This window comes from Desmodus rotundus, chromosome 3 (assembly GCF_022682495.2).
Source record: "Desmodus rotundus isolate HL8 chromosome 3, HLdesRot8A.1, whole genome shotgun sequence".
Classification (NCBI taxonomy): domain Eukaryota; kingdom Metazoa; phylum Chordata; class Mammalia; order Chiroptera; family Phyllostomidae; genus Desmodus; species Desmodus rotundus.
Window position 1 is genome coordinate 151,767,565 of NC_071389.1, and position 19,279 is coordinate 151,786,843.

At 46.7% G+C, this 19,279-nt stretch overlaps 1 protein-coding gene across 1 annotated transcript; it reads left to right on the forward strand.

Annotated features, from left to right (window-relative positions):
• Positions 1-392: 392 nt before the first annotated feature.
• LOC112318614 (keratin, type II cytoskeletal 2 oral-like) lies at positions 393-9,218 on the forward strand. Its single transcript, XM_045184242.3, has 9 exons — positions 393-1,006; positions 2,078-2,298; positions 3,682-3,742; positions 4,443-4,538; positions 5,090-5,254; positions 5,363-5,488; positions 6,134-6,354; positions 7,767-7,801; positions 8,192-9,218. The coding sequence occupies exons 1-9, from the start codon at positions 452-454 to the stop codon at positions 8,725-8,727; spliced, it is 2,016 nt and encodes a 671-aa protein (XP_045040177.2). The 5' UTR covers positions 393-451; the 3' UTR covers positions 8,728-9,218.
• Positions 9,219-19,279: the final 10,061 nt, after the last annotated feature.

Below are 19,279 nucleotides of genomic sequence, written 5' to 3' on the forward strand. Positions count from 1 at the left end.
GGACTCAGGCCACCTGAAAGAAGTTGTCTCATCCTTACTGCTGTGTGATGGAGCTCAGTGGCTCCTAATCTCCTGGTGTTAAAACCCAACTCTGCTTGCTGGATCAGGTGCTGTTTGATTTCCCTGGAACCCCTGTGGAAATCACTCAAAGGGAGGGTGGAGAGCTCCAGTCCTCTGTCAACTAAGGGAAGTTTGGGCAATTAAGAAAGAAAGAAAAATCATTTTGGTCCAGAGGATTATTTTTGAGGTGTGTTGAGAACTTAGAAATAACTTATTGCCTAGAAGGCAAACCAAACCCAAGATGACTCTCAGCTAATTGCTGGCCTCTCCTTCTGCCAAGCCAAACTGCTTCACATATAAAGGCCAGTCTCCTCTGTTTTCCCCATGTGCTATCTTCATCCCTCTCAGCTCTTGCTAAGTGATTGCTAGCTCATCTCCAAGCTCTCTCACCATGAGGAGACAAGTCTGCAAGAAATCCTTCAGTGGCAGGAGCCAGGGCTTCTCCGGCCACTCTGCTGTGGTCTCCAGTGGCAGCAGCAGGATGAGCAGTATGGCCCACTCTGGGGGAACTGGTGGAGGAGCCTGTGGGTTCCGGAGCAGGGCAGGTGGCTTTGGCAGTCGCAGCCTCTATAGCTTGGGTGGCAACAAGAGCATCTCCATCAGTGTGGCTGGTGGTTCCCTGACTGGTGGCTTTGGGGGAGGGTCTAGCAGCTGTGGCCGTGGTTTTGGGGGTAGCTATGGAGGTGGCTTTTGTGGTGGCTTTGGCAAAGGAATGGGAGGTGGTTTTGGAGGGGCTGGTGGCTTTGGTGGAACCGGTGGTTTTGGTGGAGCTTGTAGCTTTGGTGGGTCTGGTGGCTTCCCTGGGGGAATCCAGGAAGTAACTGTCAACCAGAGTCTCCTGCAACCCCTCAATGTGGAGATCGACCCCCAGATTGGGCAAGTCAAGGCCCAGGAGCGTGAGCAGATAAAGACCCTCAATAACAAATTCGCCTCCTTTATTGACAAGGTGAGGAAAAGGCCCAGAGGTGCTGTGGAAGGTTTGAGGCATCCAGGGGGCTGGTATAGAGAGATGCCAGTGGGATCTACCAGGCTTAGAGGCAGGGGTGTGGCATCTTGTCCTGGCTCTGCCTTAGCTCCTGCAAGCCAGTAAGCCTGCCTTTCTTGCTCTTTGGGTCTTGTTTTCCCAGCTATGAAATGGGGGAAGGATTACTGGCTTCTGGTTTTCTTCTAGGGATCAGACCAGGAAAAATGAGGTGAGGGTCCAAAAATACTCTTAGCTCTTGTTAAAAATAGGGAATTAGCCATGACACGATTTCAGCTAATTTTCAATTACTCTTGAAAGCAATTGCTTGATAATCTAAACTAGCTGGAAATTAAGCTTGCACTAATACAAATCTTGGGACTGCCTCTCAATGACGAGTATTGGCAACTGACTTACCTTCTGAGTGGTGCTGGGCATCAGCCCCTATTAAATTAAGGGGACTGTGCTGGGACAGGGAAGGGTGTGCTTGATCTGGGCGATGAACCTGGGTTTGAGAGGTAACCCTAGATTGCCTGTAAGGCAGGTAACTGAAAGGGGAAACAACTAAAGAAAATCTGAAACAACCTCAGAAAAGTTAGACTTCATCGATTGTTTTTGTTACCTGTATAGAGGGGAACAAGCTTTCAATGATAAATAACTTTATTTAGGCTGCTCTCTGTTAGTTGTATTCTGGATCCCAATACAGTAAGGAAGTGCTTGGTTTGACTCTTTGCTTTGTCACTTAGTAGCCACATTACTTTGGGCAGTCTAAATAAGCTCTTTGAGCCTCAGTTTCCTTATCTACAAAATAAGGATAATAACACCTCCTATTTGGTGGTTGTGAGAATTAAATGAGATAGAAAATGTGAAAATAGGTATAGAGTAGGCACTTAACACAGTCTAGCTCTCCCTTTTTAAAATCTTTATCCTTTTCAAATTCCAAACAAATAAACAAACACCCCCAACCAAACAATACAACAACAACAAAAAAACCAGAGGCTATTGCAATTTAAAAAACTGGATTCATATTCTACATTTCTACCCTTTGGGACTCAGGTGCGGTTCCTGGAACAGCAGAACAAGGTCCTGGAGACCAAATGGAATCTGCTCCAGCAGCAGGGCCCAGGCTCCAGCTCAGGTTCCAACAACCTGGAGCCTTTCTTTGAATCCTACATCAGCTTCCTGCGCAGGCAGCTGGATTTGGCTCTGGGGGGGAAGGGGAACCTGGAAGGAGAGCTGAAGAACATGCAGGACCTCGTGGAAGACTTCAAAAAGAGGTAAGGGCCCCAAATGGGCAGTTTCCTCTTCCAGGGGGATTAGCAAGGAGGCGTGGCCCCATTTTGGGGATTTTAACTTTTCCTGGCTGCACATTCAGTCAATACTCTTGGGAAGATTTATTGAGGGAAGCATGACCAAGTGGAAAGGGGTGAGATGATGGGGACAGAGACTTCTAGGAGGCTGATTATGAGACGTTTTTCAGTTGTCAGGCAGGCCTCCTCCTCCCCCAGCCCAGATGAGCAGGAGAGCCTCCCAGAGTTTGGAGGCCTTTAGGTTGGGGAGCCCTACACACTTTACTGTACATAGGAGCCCCCTCAGAAGTTTGTAAAAAATTCACATTCCTGTGTTCCAGTCCTAGACACCCTGAGTCAGTGGGTTTGGGCAGGTCCCAGAAGTCCAAGCACCCCACAGCTCCCAGGGATTCTGGGCAGACAGTCCAGGTCCCACTTTGTAAAGTACATGTTCAGTGTGGCCAGACCACCCTTCAGTGTGGTCAGTGCACCATTTTCTGCAGCTTCAGTCAGCCTCCTCATGTATGTTTGGTGCTGTAGTCGACCCCCTCTGAGTCTGTGAGAGGTGCACAGGGACTCTCAAGGTGAGGAGGAGCTCCAGACATCCTTGGAGGTCAGGATCCACCAAGGTGGACACCCCTGCTCAGGGGAAGCCTCATTCCAATTCAACTGCACGAACCTGGTGGACACACATCTGTGGCAGGCTCCGTGCTGGGTTCTGGGAGTCCAGTAGGTCCTCTATTTGTCATTGCCTGGAAACCTCTTTTTTCCTGGAATCATCCCAGTCTTTAATCTTCATGAAATCCAAACTCTTGGTAGGATATTTTAATTATTAACAGGCATGAGCTCATAACTTTGATGCATTCAGAAGACTGAAGTTCATTCTTATCCCAAATTCCTATAAGAAGCAACTCTAATTAATGAAAAGAGAAACGGAAACACCTGCTTGGAGCAAATACCTCTCTGGGTCTCATATGCACACATTGTGCTTTGTGGTGTCAGAGTGGGGCAAGTCGCTGGGCTCCTCGAACTCTTCCTCCACCCTGCTTGGCCTCGGCCTGTCACTGGGACTTGGAGGAGGGCGAGGCAGTGACCAGAGCTCTGAAAGGCCTCTAGGCAGAACTGGCTATATACATTTTAGAGCTCAGTGCAAAGTGACAATGCAGGGCCCTTGTTAAAAAAGTTATTAAGAATTTCAAGACGCTTCCAGATGAGCATTAAACTGAGTGTGAGGGCCTCCTGAGCCCAGGGCCCTGTGTAGCTAGCTGGTCCTGTCTCTGAGCGAGGACATTCTGCATGAGTGCTTGACATCCTCACCTTTTTTTTTTTAACCTTCTCAAATGTCCAAGTGTATGCCCCTTTCTATCCCAGGTATGAAGAGGAGATCAACAAACGCACTGCGGCAGAGAATGAGTTTGTGGGACTCAAGAAGGTAAGTGAGCTGGGACAGGCAGGCCAAGACTTCTTTCTGAGCACTGCCACTGCCACCATGGGCAGAGGCAGAGTCAGCTCTGGGGCACAGGGACCCTATGCCATGTGTGGGGCTTACAGTTTTCCCTACATGTTTGGATATGAGGTGTTTGATGAAAGAAGCTGCTCTGAATACATACTGGTGGGGAATACATCTTACAATACGAATGATGAGCTGATTGGTAATGTCAACTAATAATGAACATTTTTTATGCAGCATTAATCAAGTTTTTCAGCCTACAAATGTACTTGGATGTTATTAACAGCAACCGTCCATACACACTTGCTGCTTGTTTAAATTAGTTATTGTACAGATGAACTAATGAGAAGAATACCTATATTTCTATTTAGGAGGGTGGATTTTTGGTACTTTATAACCAAAGTCATGTGTCTAATAAATTTGTTTTTTCTACCCTTATTCCATGCCTGGCTGGTCTGGTTTATAGTGTGTTACAACATTGAGGTTTGACTGGTCAAAGCAACGAAAAGAAAACCAACTTTTCTTTCTTTTAAAAGGGAAAGCGAGAAGTCACAATGAAGAGGAGGGGTGGGCAAGGGACAAAGGGGAGAGGTGAAGACAGGAAAGAGCTGAACTATGAGTGGCAGTGTAGCAGAGGGTCATTCTTCTGGCTTTCAGACCACCCTTCTCTCCCCACCCCCAGGATGTGGATGCTGCCTACATGAACAAGGTGGAGCTGCAGGCCAAGGTGGACTCCTTGACAGATGAGATCAACTTCCTGAGGACCCTCTATGAGATGGTGATTCCTTGGCTTTGCTGAGCTCCACAGCCTTCCTGTCTGCATCTCCCCAAACATGTTTCTCAAGTGTAACTTTAGGGGACAGTCAAGTGGCAGAACGCACACAAGAGCAGTGACAAGGCTCAGAACTCAGCTCTGCCATACCCAGGAAATGCTAACTTGGCTCCCCCAGCTTGCATGGTCCCTCTCTGTCTTCTTTACTTTACCGTTTTGTTCTACACCTTCCCTCTGGCTACTACATGAGTATCACAGCTAGCTCCTTTGGAGTATACCTCCCTACTGCAGTCCCATGGAAACCCATGTACCATGCTGCTGGCTGATGCTTGCAGGCTGACACCTGATTATATTTGTGCATTTCCTTTCCCTTTAGCTTTGTTGTCTGGCATCCTTTAGTCTGTAGCCAGGCCTGAAATGTAAGTTTATTATTCTAACTGTCAATCCTGGCCCCATCACTGAGATTTCTCTGCTGATCAAAGATTCTTGAACTTTTTCATTTGCAACCTCCCCTGAGGCCAGGGGATAGTGAAGAGGACCATCCATGTTTCCCACAGGAGCTGTGCCAGCTGCAGAGTCATGTTAGTGACACATCTGTGGTCCTCTGCATGGACAACAACCGTGACCTGGACCTGGACAGCATCATCGCTGAGGTCAAGGCCCAGTATGAGGAGATCACCCAGAAGAGCAAGGCTGAAGCTGAGGCCCTGTACCAGACCAAGGTGGGAGCCCTTTCCTTTCCCCACACTCTGGTTTTAGGTCCTGCTGACCTTCCTCAAAAATGCTCCCACACTTTACAAAACCATGTTGATTCGTTTCTCCTCTGTTAGCTTGGGGAGCTGCAGACCACGGCCGGCAGACATGGGGATGACCTGAAGAACACCAAGAGCGAGATCATGGAGCTCAACAGGATGATCCAGAGGCTGCGAGCTGAGATCGAGAGCGTCAAGAAGCAGGTGGGTCTGGGATAGATGGAGAGATCCTGGAGGTCTTCTGGGCCCTGGGGAGAAGGAGAAGCAATGGATGGGCCTCTGCCACATGCTTTCTCTGTCATTTCATGGTGCCACATGTGGGATAGCACAGTCTCTGGGACATTCTGTTTCTCCAGATGGTCCTCCTGGAGGCTGGGCTTCTTGAAGGCCCCCTAAGGAGAGATGGTTGTCCATTCTGGTTGGCCCAGCAAATCTTGCAGCTGTAGGGGTGTCCTTAAACACCCAGCCCTCAGTAAAATCTGCCCTCAGTGAGCTATTAGTCATGTACTTCACATAACCTTCTTGGCTACTTTGTATCACTGGAATAAAGTGATTAGACAAGGGAGTTTTTAAACAGCCTTACAAAAAAAAAATTACTCACCAGACCACTACTACCTTTACCAGCAAATCAGCGTTCCTGTTATTGATGAGATGTGAGTCAATTTCAATGGGCCAAGGATGAATGAACCACTTGCAAAACTGGCTTCTGTTTTCTGAACATGCTCCATTGACTTTCTAAGGAAGGGAATGAAGGGATGCTGGATGGGGAAGAGATCTCCTCTGAGGAAGGATCAGCTGCCTGTTTCTGGGTTGCTATGCTAACTGACCTCCAATTTCACTCTGTCTCAGAATGCCAACCTTCAGGCTGCCATTGCTGATGCTGAGCAACGTGGGGAGATGGCCCTCAAAGATGCCAATGCCAAACTCCAAGAGCTGCAGGCTGCCCTACAGAAGGCCAAGGATGACCTGGCTCGGCTGCTGCGTGACTACCAGGAGCTCATGAATGTCAAGCTGGCCCTTGACGTGGAGATCGCCACCTACTGCAAGCTGCTGGAGGGCGAAGAGTGCAGGTGAGGGGCGGTGGGGTCAGCATTCTCCAGATATAACTTTAAAGTGACATTTGATCATGAAGAAAGAAGGCAAGATGAGAAGGAGAGGACAACTTAGACAAAGGGTAAGAAATCTCCTGAATGACAGCGTTTAGCATTCAAGCTCCATCATTTTTTGTCGATCAAGATCATCCAACTTGCCATCTTACCATGGACATCAATATTGTATCACATACCTCCGTTGAGACTTACTGTGTGTGATGTGTAAGAAAAAGTGCTTTGGGGTTATGAAAAAATTATAGTGCTGTCCACTGGAACTTTCTGAGATGACAGAAATGTTCTGTGTCTGTGCTGTCCAATACAATAGCCATTAGCACTTGAAAACTTGAAATGTGGCTAGTGCAATTGAGGAACCGAGTTTTACATTTGATTTAACTTTAATAAATTTAAATAGCCTTACGTGGCTGGTAGTTACTGCATGGACAGCTCGGTATAGACACCTCTGCAACCACCTACCCCTGAGCCTGAGTCCATATAAGGAGGTGGCTGATCAGTACATACTCTAGAAAAACAACACACTATTGAGTAGCAGGTGAAGGCTTAGTGATTGGATATCAGATGCCAAAGTCATATCAAGCATTGAGAGATCCCTCTGCTGACTAGCTCTCCATGCAGCCCATGTTCATAGCCTCTGTCCCTAGGCAGCTCCCAATCTGATGAAGAAAGCAAAACTCAAGTGTGAGAAGAAAACTTAAGGATTTCTTATGAGTGTACATGAAGAGGGGTGAGAATGAAGATGGTGCTACGTGTATTGGGACCCCAGTGCGGCCACACGGGCATGGTGTGCAGACACATTCCACATCTGCTTTCATCATGAGCACTCATGGCCATGCCTGCTCCATGAACAAGAATGAGGCACTGGAACATGGGCAGTGTGGGAAGAGCATTTTCAAACTCATCATATGTTGAGTGTCAGCTCCTCTCACATTTCACCTACCTTGAACAACTATTATCATCACCACTCTCACCACACCAGGAAGGCTTATCAGAAGAGGGAAGTCAAATAAAAAAGCCAGGGCTGGGTGAAGAATGAGGGGAAGGAGGGAAGACAGTCTCAGCAGGGGAGGAGAGGTGAGACTGGGCTAATCAAGTGGGATTTGCCTGGAATAGATAATCTTGGGAACTAAAGGAAAGAAGATGAGAGATGGAGGGTGGCTGGTTGATTTTCTGGACATCTCAACCCCCTGAAGCAGCCCATTTCCTGGGGAGGTCTGGTCATGGAAACAGACTTGGGATAGCCTTCCTTTCCCCTGGGAGGTTGACCCTTGGTCAGGCACATGGGAGAATGTGGCTCCCAAAGTTATGAACCCTCATCGGTTTGGCTAATGGCTCATTGTAGAAATGATCCATTTCTCCTTCTCTTCTTTTTTTAGGATGTCTGGAGAGTGTCAGAGCGCTGTAAGCATTTGTAAGTAGCCCTTCAAAAACTTTCTCCTGGGTTGTGAAAAAGGGAATTAGAAACATCCTCCCTGACCTTCAGGGAGGAGAACCTGACCCATGCAAGTAGGCTGGGCCACCAAATGATATCTAGGGTCTCAAGCCATGGCCACACTCTGTTCCTACTGTGAACAATAGTCTTGGGGAGTTCCCTAGGTTGGAGAGCCAGAAATTTCTGTGGACACTGCTGGCTCCTGTTTTTGGAAAAGGGCACCAGAAGGCCAGGTTTACTTTTTTTTTTTTAACCAGCTGAGGTCTCAGAGAAGTTGGGTATCTTTCTTTAAGTTGCACAGCCAAGTAGGGTGGAGCTGAGATATAGACCTAGATTGTTAGCTTGAATTGAGTGCTTGTTCTCCCATAGCGGTGGTCAACAATGTTACCAGCACGAGCAGCAGCTCTGGTGGAAGCCGTGGTGGAAGCCGTGGACCCTTTGGAGGGGTCAGTGGCAGCAGCAGCAGTGGCTACAGAGGCAGTAGTGGCGGAGGAAGCAGCGGTGGCAACAGAGGAGGAAGTGGTGGCAGTAGCAGTGGCTCTGGTGGCGTTAGCAGCGGCAGCTCTGGAAGCTACCAGAACAGCAGCAGTGGGGGCTGCCAGAGGGGCAGCAGTGGGGGCTGCCAGAGGGGCAGCACTGGGGGCTACCAGAGCGGCAACAGTGGGGGATACCAGAGGGGCAGCACTGGGGGCTACCAGAGCGGCAGCACTGGGGGATACCAGAGGGGCAGCACTGGGGGTGGCCTCAGCAGTGGAGGCAGCAGCTCTGTGAGCCAGAGTGGAATTGGCTCCAGCTCTGGAGGCATCCCATCTTCTGGAGGCAGCAGCTACATGTCTAGCAGTGGAGGTGGCACCAGCATGCACTTCTCTCAGACCATCACCTCGGGCCAGCACAGCTCCAAGTAATCCTCCAGGGCCAAAAGCTCCATGACTACCTGCTTCCCTCTCAGCTTGCAACACTTCCCACTCTCTGCTTAGCATCAACAGATGCCAACCTCAACCTCACTTTTCCTCAAGTTCCCTGGAGAAGGGGCTCAACTTCTTCCTGACTCCTCTATGCCCAAGACGTCTCCTAGGCCAGGGAGGGCCAGCTGCTAGTCTGGGATGATGTCCCTAGATCTGACCTTGTGATGGCCCCTGATTTTGGACAGCGACACTTGAGCCCAAACGAATGTGGACCTTCCCAGCCTGGCCTGTTCCCTTCTGGCTCATCTCCCTCTCTCCCTGGGGGTTGATGGTCTGAAGCTGGCATATTTCAGCCCCGCTTGGACTCTTGGTTCCCAGGGTGCCTTCCCCACATCTTGACTTACCTCTGTCCCCTTAATTTCTTTAGCTGTGGATCCTCTGGTGATGATTATATTGCATTTTCTTTTCTCAATAAATTGCACTGTATTTCACATTCTCGTATTTGACTTTCATTAAAGGAGTCACTGAATAAACTGAGGCACAAGAGTGGCAGGAAATCAGGTGTGGGTGGTGGTCTTCCAGAAGTTCAATAGTGAGTATAAGGACACTCAATTGTCTTGGTTTCTCCTTTATCCATGTGTTTGGATTTCTTAGGATAAATCTGCCCAAGAGTACTTACGTTGCTTGAAAGGGGTCTCCCCACAAAGAGTTCTTCTCATACACTCATCCCCCCTGCCCCCACCCCCTGAGAAGGCCTCCATGATCCAGCCTTGGAAGAAGAGAGTTTTGCAGTTCATTAAGTCACCACTGACTTTGGTTCCTTTGCTCCACTCCCATGCCAGCCAGACAGAGCAAATCTTCTTTCTGCAAATGGAGCTCCTGGGATCTGAAAGGACCAAGTTCTGAGCCAATTAAAAAAGACAAAGGAATGAACAAATGGAGAGCAAATACTACCTTTTTTAACAAAGCAGATATTGGGGAGCATGGCTTATGCTTTGGTGGAATGGGTTTCTTGTTATAAGACCTTAGGATTAGGCCAGATTTCACCCCAAGTGGAGACAGCATAGGGCCATGATGGTGTTCTCTGTGGGGTAATATCTCTCATGGCAGACAGGAGAGTAGAACACAGGCTTGTTATAGACAGCCAGATCCTAAGAGATGGAGGGGCAAAGCTATGCAAACCTGGTTCTTCCTTCCAAGCTCACTCATCAGGGAAGAGAGAGGGTGGGAGTGCTGCCCTAGTAAAGCTCATTCTAGAGGGATGTAAAATTAGAAATGGGGAAGATGCATGCATGCCTGATCATTCACTGACATTTTCCAGGTGTTCTCAGAAAGCTGAAGCTCAGGGGTAATGGGACAGCCAGTGAGGATTTGTAAGTTATGGTAGATGATGCATCACTCTCAATCTCCCCAGAAGTCACATCAGAACTTGCCTAATGACAGGGCATCTGTACATTTGCTTGATAGTTCAAGGAGAGTGAAAGGACCTGGTTTCCTGTTCTTGAGCCTTAACTGATCTGTTAAACTCATCCAATCTGATCTCCAAAGCACAGCATCTCTGGCCTCAAGACTTGGAAAGAGAGCTATTTTAAATTTCCTATTCTTGAGAGTTCAATATGTGCTTGCCCATCTTTTCAAGGTCTATAGACAGGAAGTAGCCCTCTTCCCCATTTACACTTGGCGCAGCTCTGGGTACTTCTGAAGCAGGGCAGGCTGTTCTGGATTGTTGCTCTTATGGCTTTTTAGGGACACTACCAGAAAAGCCACAAATCCCTAGGAAAATATTCCAGATGCTCCATGTGTTGTCCAACTTAATGGGAAGAGACCGACTGTCCCAGATTAACCCAGCTTCTTATTAGACTGAAGCAGCAGGGTTTGGGGATGTCCTCACAGTCTCTTTATCCATCTTGTGTGTGTGTGTGAAAAGCTTGGTCCTGAATACTGTCTCTGGGGATCTCCCTAGTGTGTGGGGCACTCAGTGAAAGTTTGGTGGTCAATCGAAAGAATGAATAGAAATAAATTAGGAGAGCAGGACCAGCCACCCACCAGACTGAAAGGAAGATGGAATGGCTGCACTCCAAGGGCAGGATGGAGCTGAAAGTTGACAGTGAGAGCCTAAGACTCTCTTGTGAACTCTTATGAAGAGAGCTGATAGATAGGTCTACTGAGGAAGGCAGTGAAAGACTGAAGGGTACTTGAAATTGGGAGAGGGGGTTGATCAAGGTGTGTTGGAAAGGAAACCTGGAGCGGGATTGAGAAGAAGAGAGAGCCTGGGCAACATGCAGGGAGGGCCAGGCTATAGGGAAGAAGTCCAGACTAGATCCCAGGAGAATTCCAAGACTAGCAGCATGGTCCATGTTCTTTTTTAAAAAATTCTCACCCAAGGATATGTTTTATTCATGGGAGGCAGGGAGAGGAGAGGAGAGGAGAAAGAGAGAGAGAGAGGGAGAGAGAGAGAGAGATTGATTGTCTCCCTTACATACCCTGACCTGTGATTGAACCTGCAACCTTTTTGGTGTCCTGGATGACACTCCAACCAACGGAGTCACTCAGCCAGGGTGTGGTCCATGTTTTTGACACCAGCTGGGACCACATTGTGTGTTAGTGTATCAGGGAAGCTTCCAGGGTGAGGGAATCATGTCTGAGGCCAGGCTAGGGGCTGGGGAGAAATGATTCTAAGTCTATGGGCGGCTGCCAATCCTGAGCTTTCTGAACCTTGAGGAATCCCTCAAATCCATCTTTCATTTGAAGACAGTGTTGGGGAAGGTCTTTGCCTTTGAAGGCAGCTGGGGTATGTAGAGTAGGTATGCACCTAAGTGGAATGATCAGAGGGGTGACAGGAACCTCCCCAGACTGATACTTGGTATCATACCAGCTATGTCTTTAGGATTAAATAGTCCATCTTCCACTAGTGACAGCTTCTTTATTCTTCATCCTTTATCTTTTACTTTTTTATCCTTCACTCTTCTCCCTCTCCTTTTAAAGATCTTCCCCTAGATCATAAAAGCAACACAAACTTATAGCAAAACTGCATAAAATTTAGCAAAGTTAGAAAAAGATCATCTATAATTTCACCATTCTCTGACATTTTTCTGTGTGTATGCATGTGCACACACATAATACAGATAGGTACATGTAAATATGCCCTGTTTTACAGAGTAAGGTCTTACAGTACATACTGCTTCGTAACTTGATTTTTCACTTCTATTTTGGGATTTATCCATTTACTCATTCAACAACTCGATTGAGTGCCTATCCCTTTCCAGATCACTGCCAGGCTCAGAAGTAGAGCAGAAAAGACCTCTAGTCTCTGCCCTCATGGAATTTACAGTCCAGCTGGGAAGAAATTTACCAAATAATATCTTTCTATAACAAAAAATATAGATAAAGATCATTATTTTGAGAACCAAGATGGCGGCGTAGGTAGACACACTGCGCCTCCTCGCACAACCAGAACTGACAGAGAATTGAACAGCAAGGGGGACCAACACCAAGGAAATAGAAAATAAACATTCATCCAGACTGGTAGGAGGGGCGGAGACAGGCACCGGGGTGGAGAGGACTCGCGTGGCTGTGGCGGGACTGAGACTGGCGGAGTGTGGGACAAATGGCGCAGGCAGTCCGAGCACTAGCAGACCCTGCGGCCCCACATTTGCACAGATAAACCCAGAGGGCCGGACTCAGAGTGGCGGAGAACGGGGCAGGCAGAGCAGCGGGTAGCACCCCGCGGCACCACATTCGCCCACAGATAAACCGGACGAAGGGCGGGGAGCGAAGCAGACCGCGTAACCCAGGGCTCCAGCTCAGGGAAATAAAGCCTCAAACCTCTGATTGAAAACTCCCGTGGTGGTTGGGGCGGCAGCAGGAGAGACTCCCAGCCTCACAGGAGAGGTTGTTGGAGAGACCCACAGGAGCCTAGAGTGTGCACAGGCCCACTTACTCGGGAACCAGCGCCAGAGTGGCCCAGTTTGATTGTGGGTAGCGGAGTGAAAGATTGAAAGCCGGAGGACAGTGAGGCCAGCGCCATTGCTCCCGCTCGGCCCCTCCCCCACGTACAGCGCTCGGCCCCTCCCCCACGTACAGCGTCACAGCGCTGCGACCAGCATTACCCCGCCCTGGTGAACACCTAAGGCTCCGCCCCTTAAAGTAACAGACGCACCAAGACAAAAAAAAAAAAAAAAAAATGGCCCAAATGACAGAACACTTCAAAGCTCCAGAAAAAATACAACTAAGCGACGAAGAGATAGCCAACCTATCGGATGCACAGTTCAAAGCACTGGTTATCAATATGCTCACAGACTTGGTTGAATCTATTCGAAAAACAGATGAAAAAATGAAGCCTATGCTAAGAGCAACAAAGGAAAATGTACAGGGAACCAATAGTGATGAGAAGGAAACTGGGACTCAAATCAATTGTGTGGACCAGAAGGAAGAAACAAACATCCAACCAGAAAAGAATGAAGAAACAAGAACTTGGAAAAATGAGGAGAGGCTTAGGAACCTCCCGGACGCCTTGAAACGTTCCAACATCCGAATTATAGGGGTGCCAGAAGGAGAAGAGGAAGAACAAAAAATTGAAAACTTATTTGAACAAATAATGAAGGAGAACTTCCCTAATCTGGCAAAGGAAATAGACTTCCGGGAAGTCCAGGAAGCTCAGAGAGTCCCAAAGAAGCTGGACCCAAGGAGGAACACGCCAAGGCACATCATAATTACATTACCCAAGATTAAACGCAAGGACCTACATCCAAGATCACTGTATCCAGCAAAGCTATCACTTAGAATGGAAGGGAAGATAAAGTGCTTCTCAGATAAGGTCAAGTTAAAGAAGCTCATCATCACCAAGCCCTTATTATATGAAATGTTAAAGGGAGTTACCTAAGAAAAAGAAGATCAAAAATAGGAACAGTAAAAATGACAGCAAACTCACAGTTATTAATGGCCACACATAAAACAAAAATGAGAGCAAACTAGGCAAACAACTAGAACATGAGGGTTGTCATTAAGGGAGTGGGAGGGGGAGAGGGGGGGAAAGGTACAGAGAATAAGTAGCATAGATGATAGGTGGAAAATAGACAGGGGGAGGGTAAAAATAGTGTAGGAAATGTAGAAGCCAAAGAACTTATAAGTATGACCTATGGACATGAACTATAGGGGGGGAATGTGGGAGGGAGGGGGGTGGGCAGGATGGAGTGGAGTGGGGGGGGAAATGGGACAACTGTAATAGCATAATCAATAAATATATTAAAAAAAAAAAGATCATTATTTTCTTTCTCAGTGCAGGTTCCTATTACTACTAAAAAAAAAAATCAAAGATACACATTAGGAATTAAACTACTATTTCCCCCCCTTCTTTCTACAGGCATGATATACATGTTTTCTGGTCAGAAATGTTCTACCAAACATTTTATTACACCAAAACCAGACAAAGGACCATTAAAGCCCTTTGCTGCCCCTTGTACTCAGGCTGCGTTGGACAAGTGGAACACCACTTTGACAGGAAGATGAAGAGAGTTGGAAGTGCAGAGCTTGCAGAATTACATTGATACCAAACTCACCCCCACCCCAACCAAAACTTAAGCAACTGATTTATACAGAAAGGACTTTTAAACAAACCAGCACAAATACACTTGATACACTATTAAAAAAAAGTATATCTTTTAGTCTATTTCTGGCATACATTCATTGGTGCCCAGCAAACTAGTAACTCCAATGAAAAAGGTATTTTTGTCTTCAACAACTAAAAAGTATAGCCATTTAATGCTTAGATCTTTAAGTGGGTAATCATAGAAATCTTAAAATTAGATTTACTAGATTAGTCTGAGTAGTCAGCTATAAATTTTTTTTCCCAAAAATGATACTTAAATAAAGAGGCTTTGAAAGCAGAAAAGTCGGTGTTTATGCTGCCTGTCACCTACCAGACCCAATAAGCAGAGACAGGGATTGAATCTTTACAGGCACTTCATTCAGACGGCTGGTGATCTGAGAAGATGGCAGGTTTGTACCCTAACAGACTGTCTTAAATTCCATTTTAAACCGACCCTGTTTTATAAGGAGAAGAAAAGTATAGGCAAGGGGGTTGGAATTCAGGGAAAAAGTTAATCAGATAAAAAGCTGCAGCATTCCTTCATCTGTGTCCTGGTCGGTGGTCTTCAGCTGTGTCCTGGGGGTGGTCCCTGTTGCACCCACTGACGCAAGAAACAGACGTTCGGAGACTTTCAGGACGTTTACAGAGATGTTACTTTAATGGCCAACTCTTTTAACCTGCGCAGGGGCGGACTCTCGGTGTGTCCCGGAGACACGGTGCTCTGAAGAGCTGCAGATGAGAGCCGCGCCGAACGCTCACAGGCTAGCTCTTTTATACAGTGAGAAGTAAGCAAGCAAGTTACAAAAGCGGGAGTTGCTGTTATCTCTGCATAGCTCTTGGCTCTGGAGGAACATTAACCAGATGTTAAAACTTTCTTTTGAAACCCTGTCTCCTGTCGATAAGAACCACCTGTCCCACTTAATTTGTACCCTCAGTTTAAAGGGTCCAAGCCTGAGATGAGTCTGGCGCCTAAAGTTTTATGGCCCTCTAACTAATTGGCTGTAACTCAGGGCCCTCTGCAAATCACATATTGTTTACCTTTACTTTGGCCGACAATGTTGTTTCTCTCCCCTATCTATTCTGGTGACCTTCAAGAGGTTTTCTGCTTAGCAATGCCTATAATTGCCTAGCTCTCTTTCCTAGCTCTCAACAGTCCCCTCACCACCCGGCAGTACAATGGCTCAGATACCATCTTGAATCACTTGCAGTCCTCCCGAGGCACAAAGGTGGAACCACTTATCATCTCCTGGAGTCTAGGTAGGTCATACCTCCAGTTCTCGAAACAACTGCTTTTTACATGCATTGATGTCTAAGCTTATTAGCTATTACCTGAAACAAAAATGTTTCCAACATTTGGGCCCCCCCCATCAGTTTCTCTCAAAACAGCGGGACTACATCAGGGCTAGAAGACAAAGATAAAAAGAACTGCAAACTCAAGGCTAGGATTTGATTTTCAGATGTAGATTTTGGGTAAAGGACATCTTTTTTTTGTTTGTTTTTTCCCCACAGTTCAGACTAGTTCTAGTTTTCCCATAATGGTAAGCAAAAAGTAAGAGTGTTAGAAATCTGAAGACAGGGGCAGCTGTTTTCACATCCTAGACAACCACTTCCAAATAGTCCAAAACTTCACACAGGTGTGCAACTGGGTTTGAAGCACTGAGACTTACCCAGGAGCTGTGAGCACACGGCAGATTCGGGCAGAGCCTGCCTGTGGTATTTGGAACGGGTAGGGCTTGGGTTCTTCCACTTTGTTGACACAGAAACCTGTGTGCCAGGGGAAGGGCCTTCCAGATGGAAAGCTACAAATGGTCTTGCCCCAAGGCAGTCTGACTCTGAAAAGCACCTGAGAATGGTGTCTACTTTGGCAGAAGTACTAGGGGTTACCGAATACAAGAGGTGATTCAGGAAAAGAGGAAGTCCTGGGAGGGTCAGATCGTTATCTTCTGGTCCCATAGTACCTAATGTTAATGAAGAGCTGCAGCCTTCCAAAGGTGTATTGCTGTCATCAAGAGCAGCAGCCCCTCCCAGGCTATTGAGTTCATCCCATCCAGAAGTTTCCCATAGCCCGGAGGTGGGAGCTGGAGTGGCAGATTGGTCTGGGAGGCTGGCACGGAAGATGATTTGCACAATGAAGTCACCACTAAACCACTGATTTGAGCCCTGTATTATACCATTTTATTGCCAACTACCATTATGACCATACAAGTTATAAAAATTGATAATATTGACCTTCCCTAATATTAAGCTCAATTTTCAAATCTCTTTATCACAAGTGTAACATCTGGTTTAAGTGATTTTTGCTCCCTAACCATGTGAACATGATATCAATATTACTAAATGCGATGGTAACTAATGAGAGTAATATTGAAGCTAAGTACTCTGGTTCCCTGTCACTTACTTTTAGGATGTGGATAGTTCCTATACAACCAAAGTAAACTTAGAAGTCTAAATGGTGAGGTCAACTTCCTAAGAGCCCTCTATGAAGACGTAAGGATAATTCCTTCTTCTAGGATGGAATCATAGCACAAGGTGTCAAATCTTATTTGATTCTGGGAATATAGCTTCCTTTGAGAAATCCATTTGGCGGCAAACATTTGCAAAGTCTTTCCCAACTTTATCCTTATTCCTTCATTTCTCCTATTTCACACCTTCTCTGTCATATTGCCTATCTTCTCCCACTTCTCCTTCCCATGGCTCAGGGCTTCCAGAATCTGTAGCCCATACTTTTAGAAACCCATGCAACAGACTCCCAACGGAAATCTATATGGAGGGACCGAGAGGAGAGTTAAGGGCAACCCCTCATTGCCCGCGGGGCTGCCTGGTTCCTCCCGGTCATTGTCTCGCTGCCTTCCTTTGTCTCCAGGAAGATTGATCTACTCTTTTTATTAATTTTTTTCATGATACAGGTTCTTCTTGGGTGAGTTTGCCTACCTCCATTCTAGCTATCCATTTATTTAAATTTCATTTAATATCAATTCAGTTCATGTACTGTTTGTTTGCTGGCTACAGAGATGAATATAACGTGGCTGTCCCCTTAAGAGACTTATGGTCTGGTATATATAGGGACAAATAAATGTAGTAAAATTCCTTGGAATACTTATTCCAAAGGACAGTTCAGAGTTCCTGTTATCTTTAATGTGAATATTCTGTCCTTGCTGTCTCCTCTTCCTGTCCCCTTTTAAAAAACTTCATTGAGGTATAATTTGCATAACTAAAAATGCAACCATTTTCAGAGTGTTACAGAGCAGGCCGGGGGGTGGTTCACCATAAATTATTACAGAAAGGATACCCCCTTTCTGTCTCTGGAGGTTCCCCCTCCCACACACACCTGCTAGGTTCGAAATGCCCGCCGCCAGAGGAAAGAAGTCTCTCAATGCCAGAGACTGGTGAAAAGGAAAGGAATTATTTATTTAAAAGTTACACAGACTTAGAGTAGTGGCTTAATGTCTTCAATAAGATACTAAAGTCCTCTAGAATACCCACAGATGCACAGTCCTTCCCTCTCCCTGTGCTCAGTCCAGGGTACTGTATCTCAGGAAAAGAAGTAGAAGTCCGTGGTTCAGGCTTCCGGAACCATCAGCTGTGTGGCTGTGACAATCTCCAGCCAATCCAAAACCATGTGGCACCTTCTCATGGCCCACCAGCAAGAGTCCTTTCTCCCCTTTTCTTCCAGGCAAAGTCTCTCCTGCTGCCTAAGCTGCGTGGAAAAAGAAGCACTCCAAAACCACATGGTCCTCTCTACTCTCCTTCAGAACCGCAGGGTCCTTCCTATTCACTCCAGAACTGCGTGGCCCCCTATTTACTTCAGAACCTCCTGGTTCTCTCCCTTTCCCTCAGAACCGCATGGTCCTCTTCTCCTATGGCTGCCGCGCCTAGGTTTAAATCCCAGGGCCCATCTTCCTTTGCAGCCCCATTTCTGACTCCTCCTACAGTCAGTTACACCTGCCAGCATCCCTGTATTCTTCCAGCTTTACTGGGCTGCCATAGTAAGTCTGGGCAGGTGTGGCCCCATAGCATGGAGCCAATCATCTCCAAGCTCTCATGCAGGCCCTGTAACCAGGGGGAGTTGCTTCCCAGTCCCATTTTGGGTGGAATTCGCTCCCATCCCCCTGGCTCAAAGCATGGCCACAGCTATTTAACATATCCATGAAACCAGTTAAAGGTTATAGATATGTTAAATAACCATGCCAAGGGTTAGCTGCAAAGCTGTTTCTACCCAAAACAGCTCTGAATGGCCCTGTTCCATGTGTCCCATCCCCCCTGGCTCAGGCTTGTGGGGGTGAGGACATCCTATATATATTTTCTAATATTTCCTGGACACCTTGAGTTCTGGACCCCATTACAAATCCCTTCTTGGGGCCCTCCTCTTGGCTGCACCTTGCTTCAAGAGTACATTTCAATGAGTTCTGACAAAGTTCTGACAATCAAAATACAGGACCTCTTCCAAAATGCTCTTCCACGCCTCTGCAGTCAATCACACACCAGCCCTGAGGCCCAGGCTGGGGCTTGCTTCCAGGTAATTTTGCCTCTTCTAGAATTGCATATAAATGGAATCATACAGAATATATTCTTTTTGTGTGTAGCTTCTTTTGTTCATCACTACGTTTCCAAGATCTACCAGGTATATGCATTGCAAATACTTAGCCCCAGGCAGTGGTTTGCCTTTTCCTGTTCTCAGTGATGTATTTTGATGCTCCTGCCCCCATTGAAACACTCTTGTGGTGCTTCGCAGCCTTTAGCGTTGGTACCTGCATGAGAAGGCTGAATACTCCTCTCTGACTCTTGGACTAGACAAAACTCTACCTCTGGTTTGAAAACAGGTCAGATAACTCTCCCTTATTGTTCCCCCAGGCTTTCATAAAAAGGTGTTTGTTTTCCTCTTTTTTAAAAAGAAGATTTTATTTATTTTTAGAGAGGGGGAAAGAGAGGGAGAGACGGAGAGAGGGAGAGAAACATTGATTGGTT

What these genes read in the sequence shown, in the direction of transcription:
- LOC112318614 (XM_045184242.3), top strand. Translation starts at nt 452, where the DNA reads ATGAGGAGACAAGTCTGCAAGAAATCCTTCAGTGGCAGGAGCCAGGGC. An exon ending in GTGGAAGACTTCAAAAAGAG is followed by an intron (nt 2,299 to 3,681) that starts GTAAGGGCCCCA and finishes TTTCTATCCCAG; the next exon opens with GTATGAAGAGGAGATCAACA. An exon ending in CTGGAGGGCGAAGAGTGCAG is followed by an intron (nt 6,355 to 7,766) that starts GTGAGGGGCGGT and finishes TTCTTTTTTTAG; the next exon opens with GATGTCTGGAGAGTGTCAGA.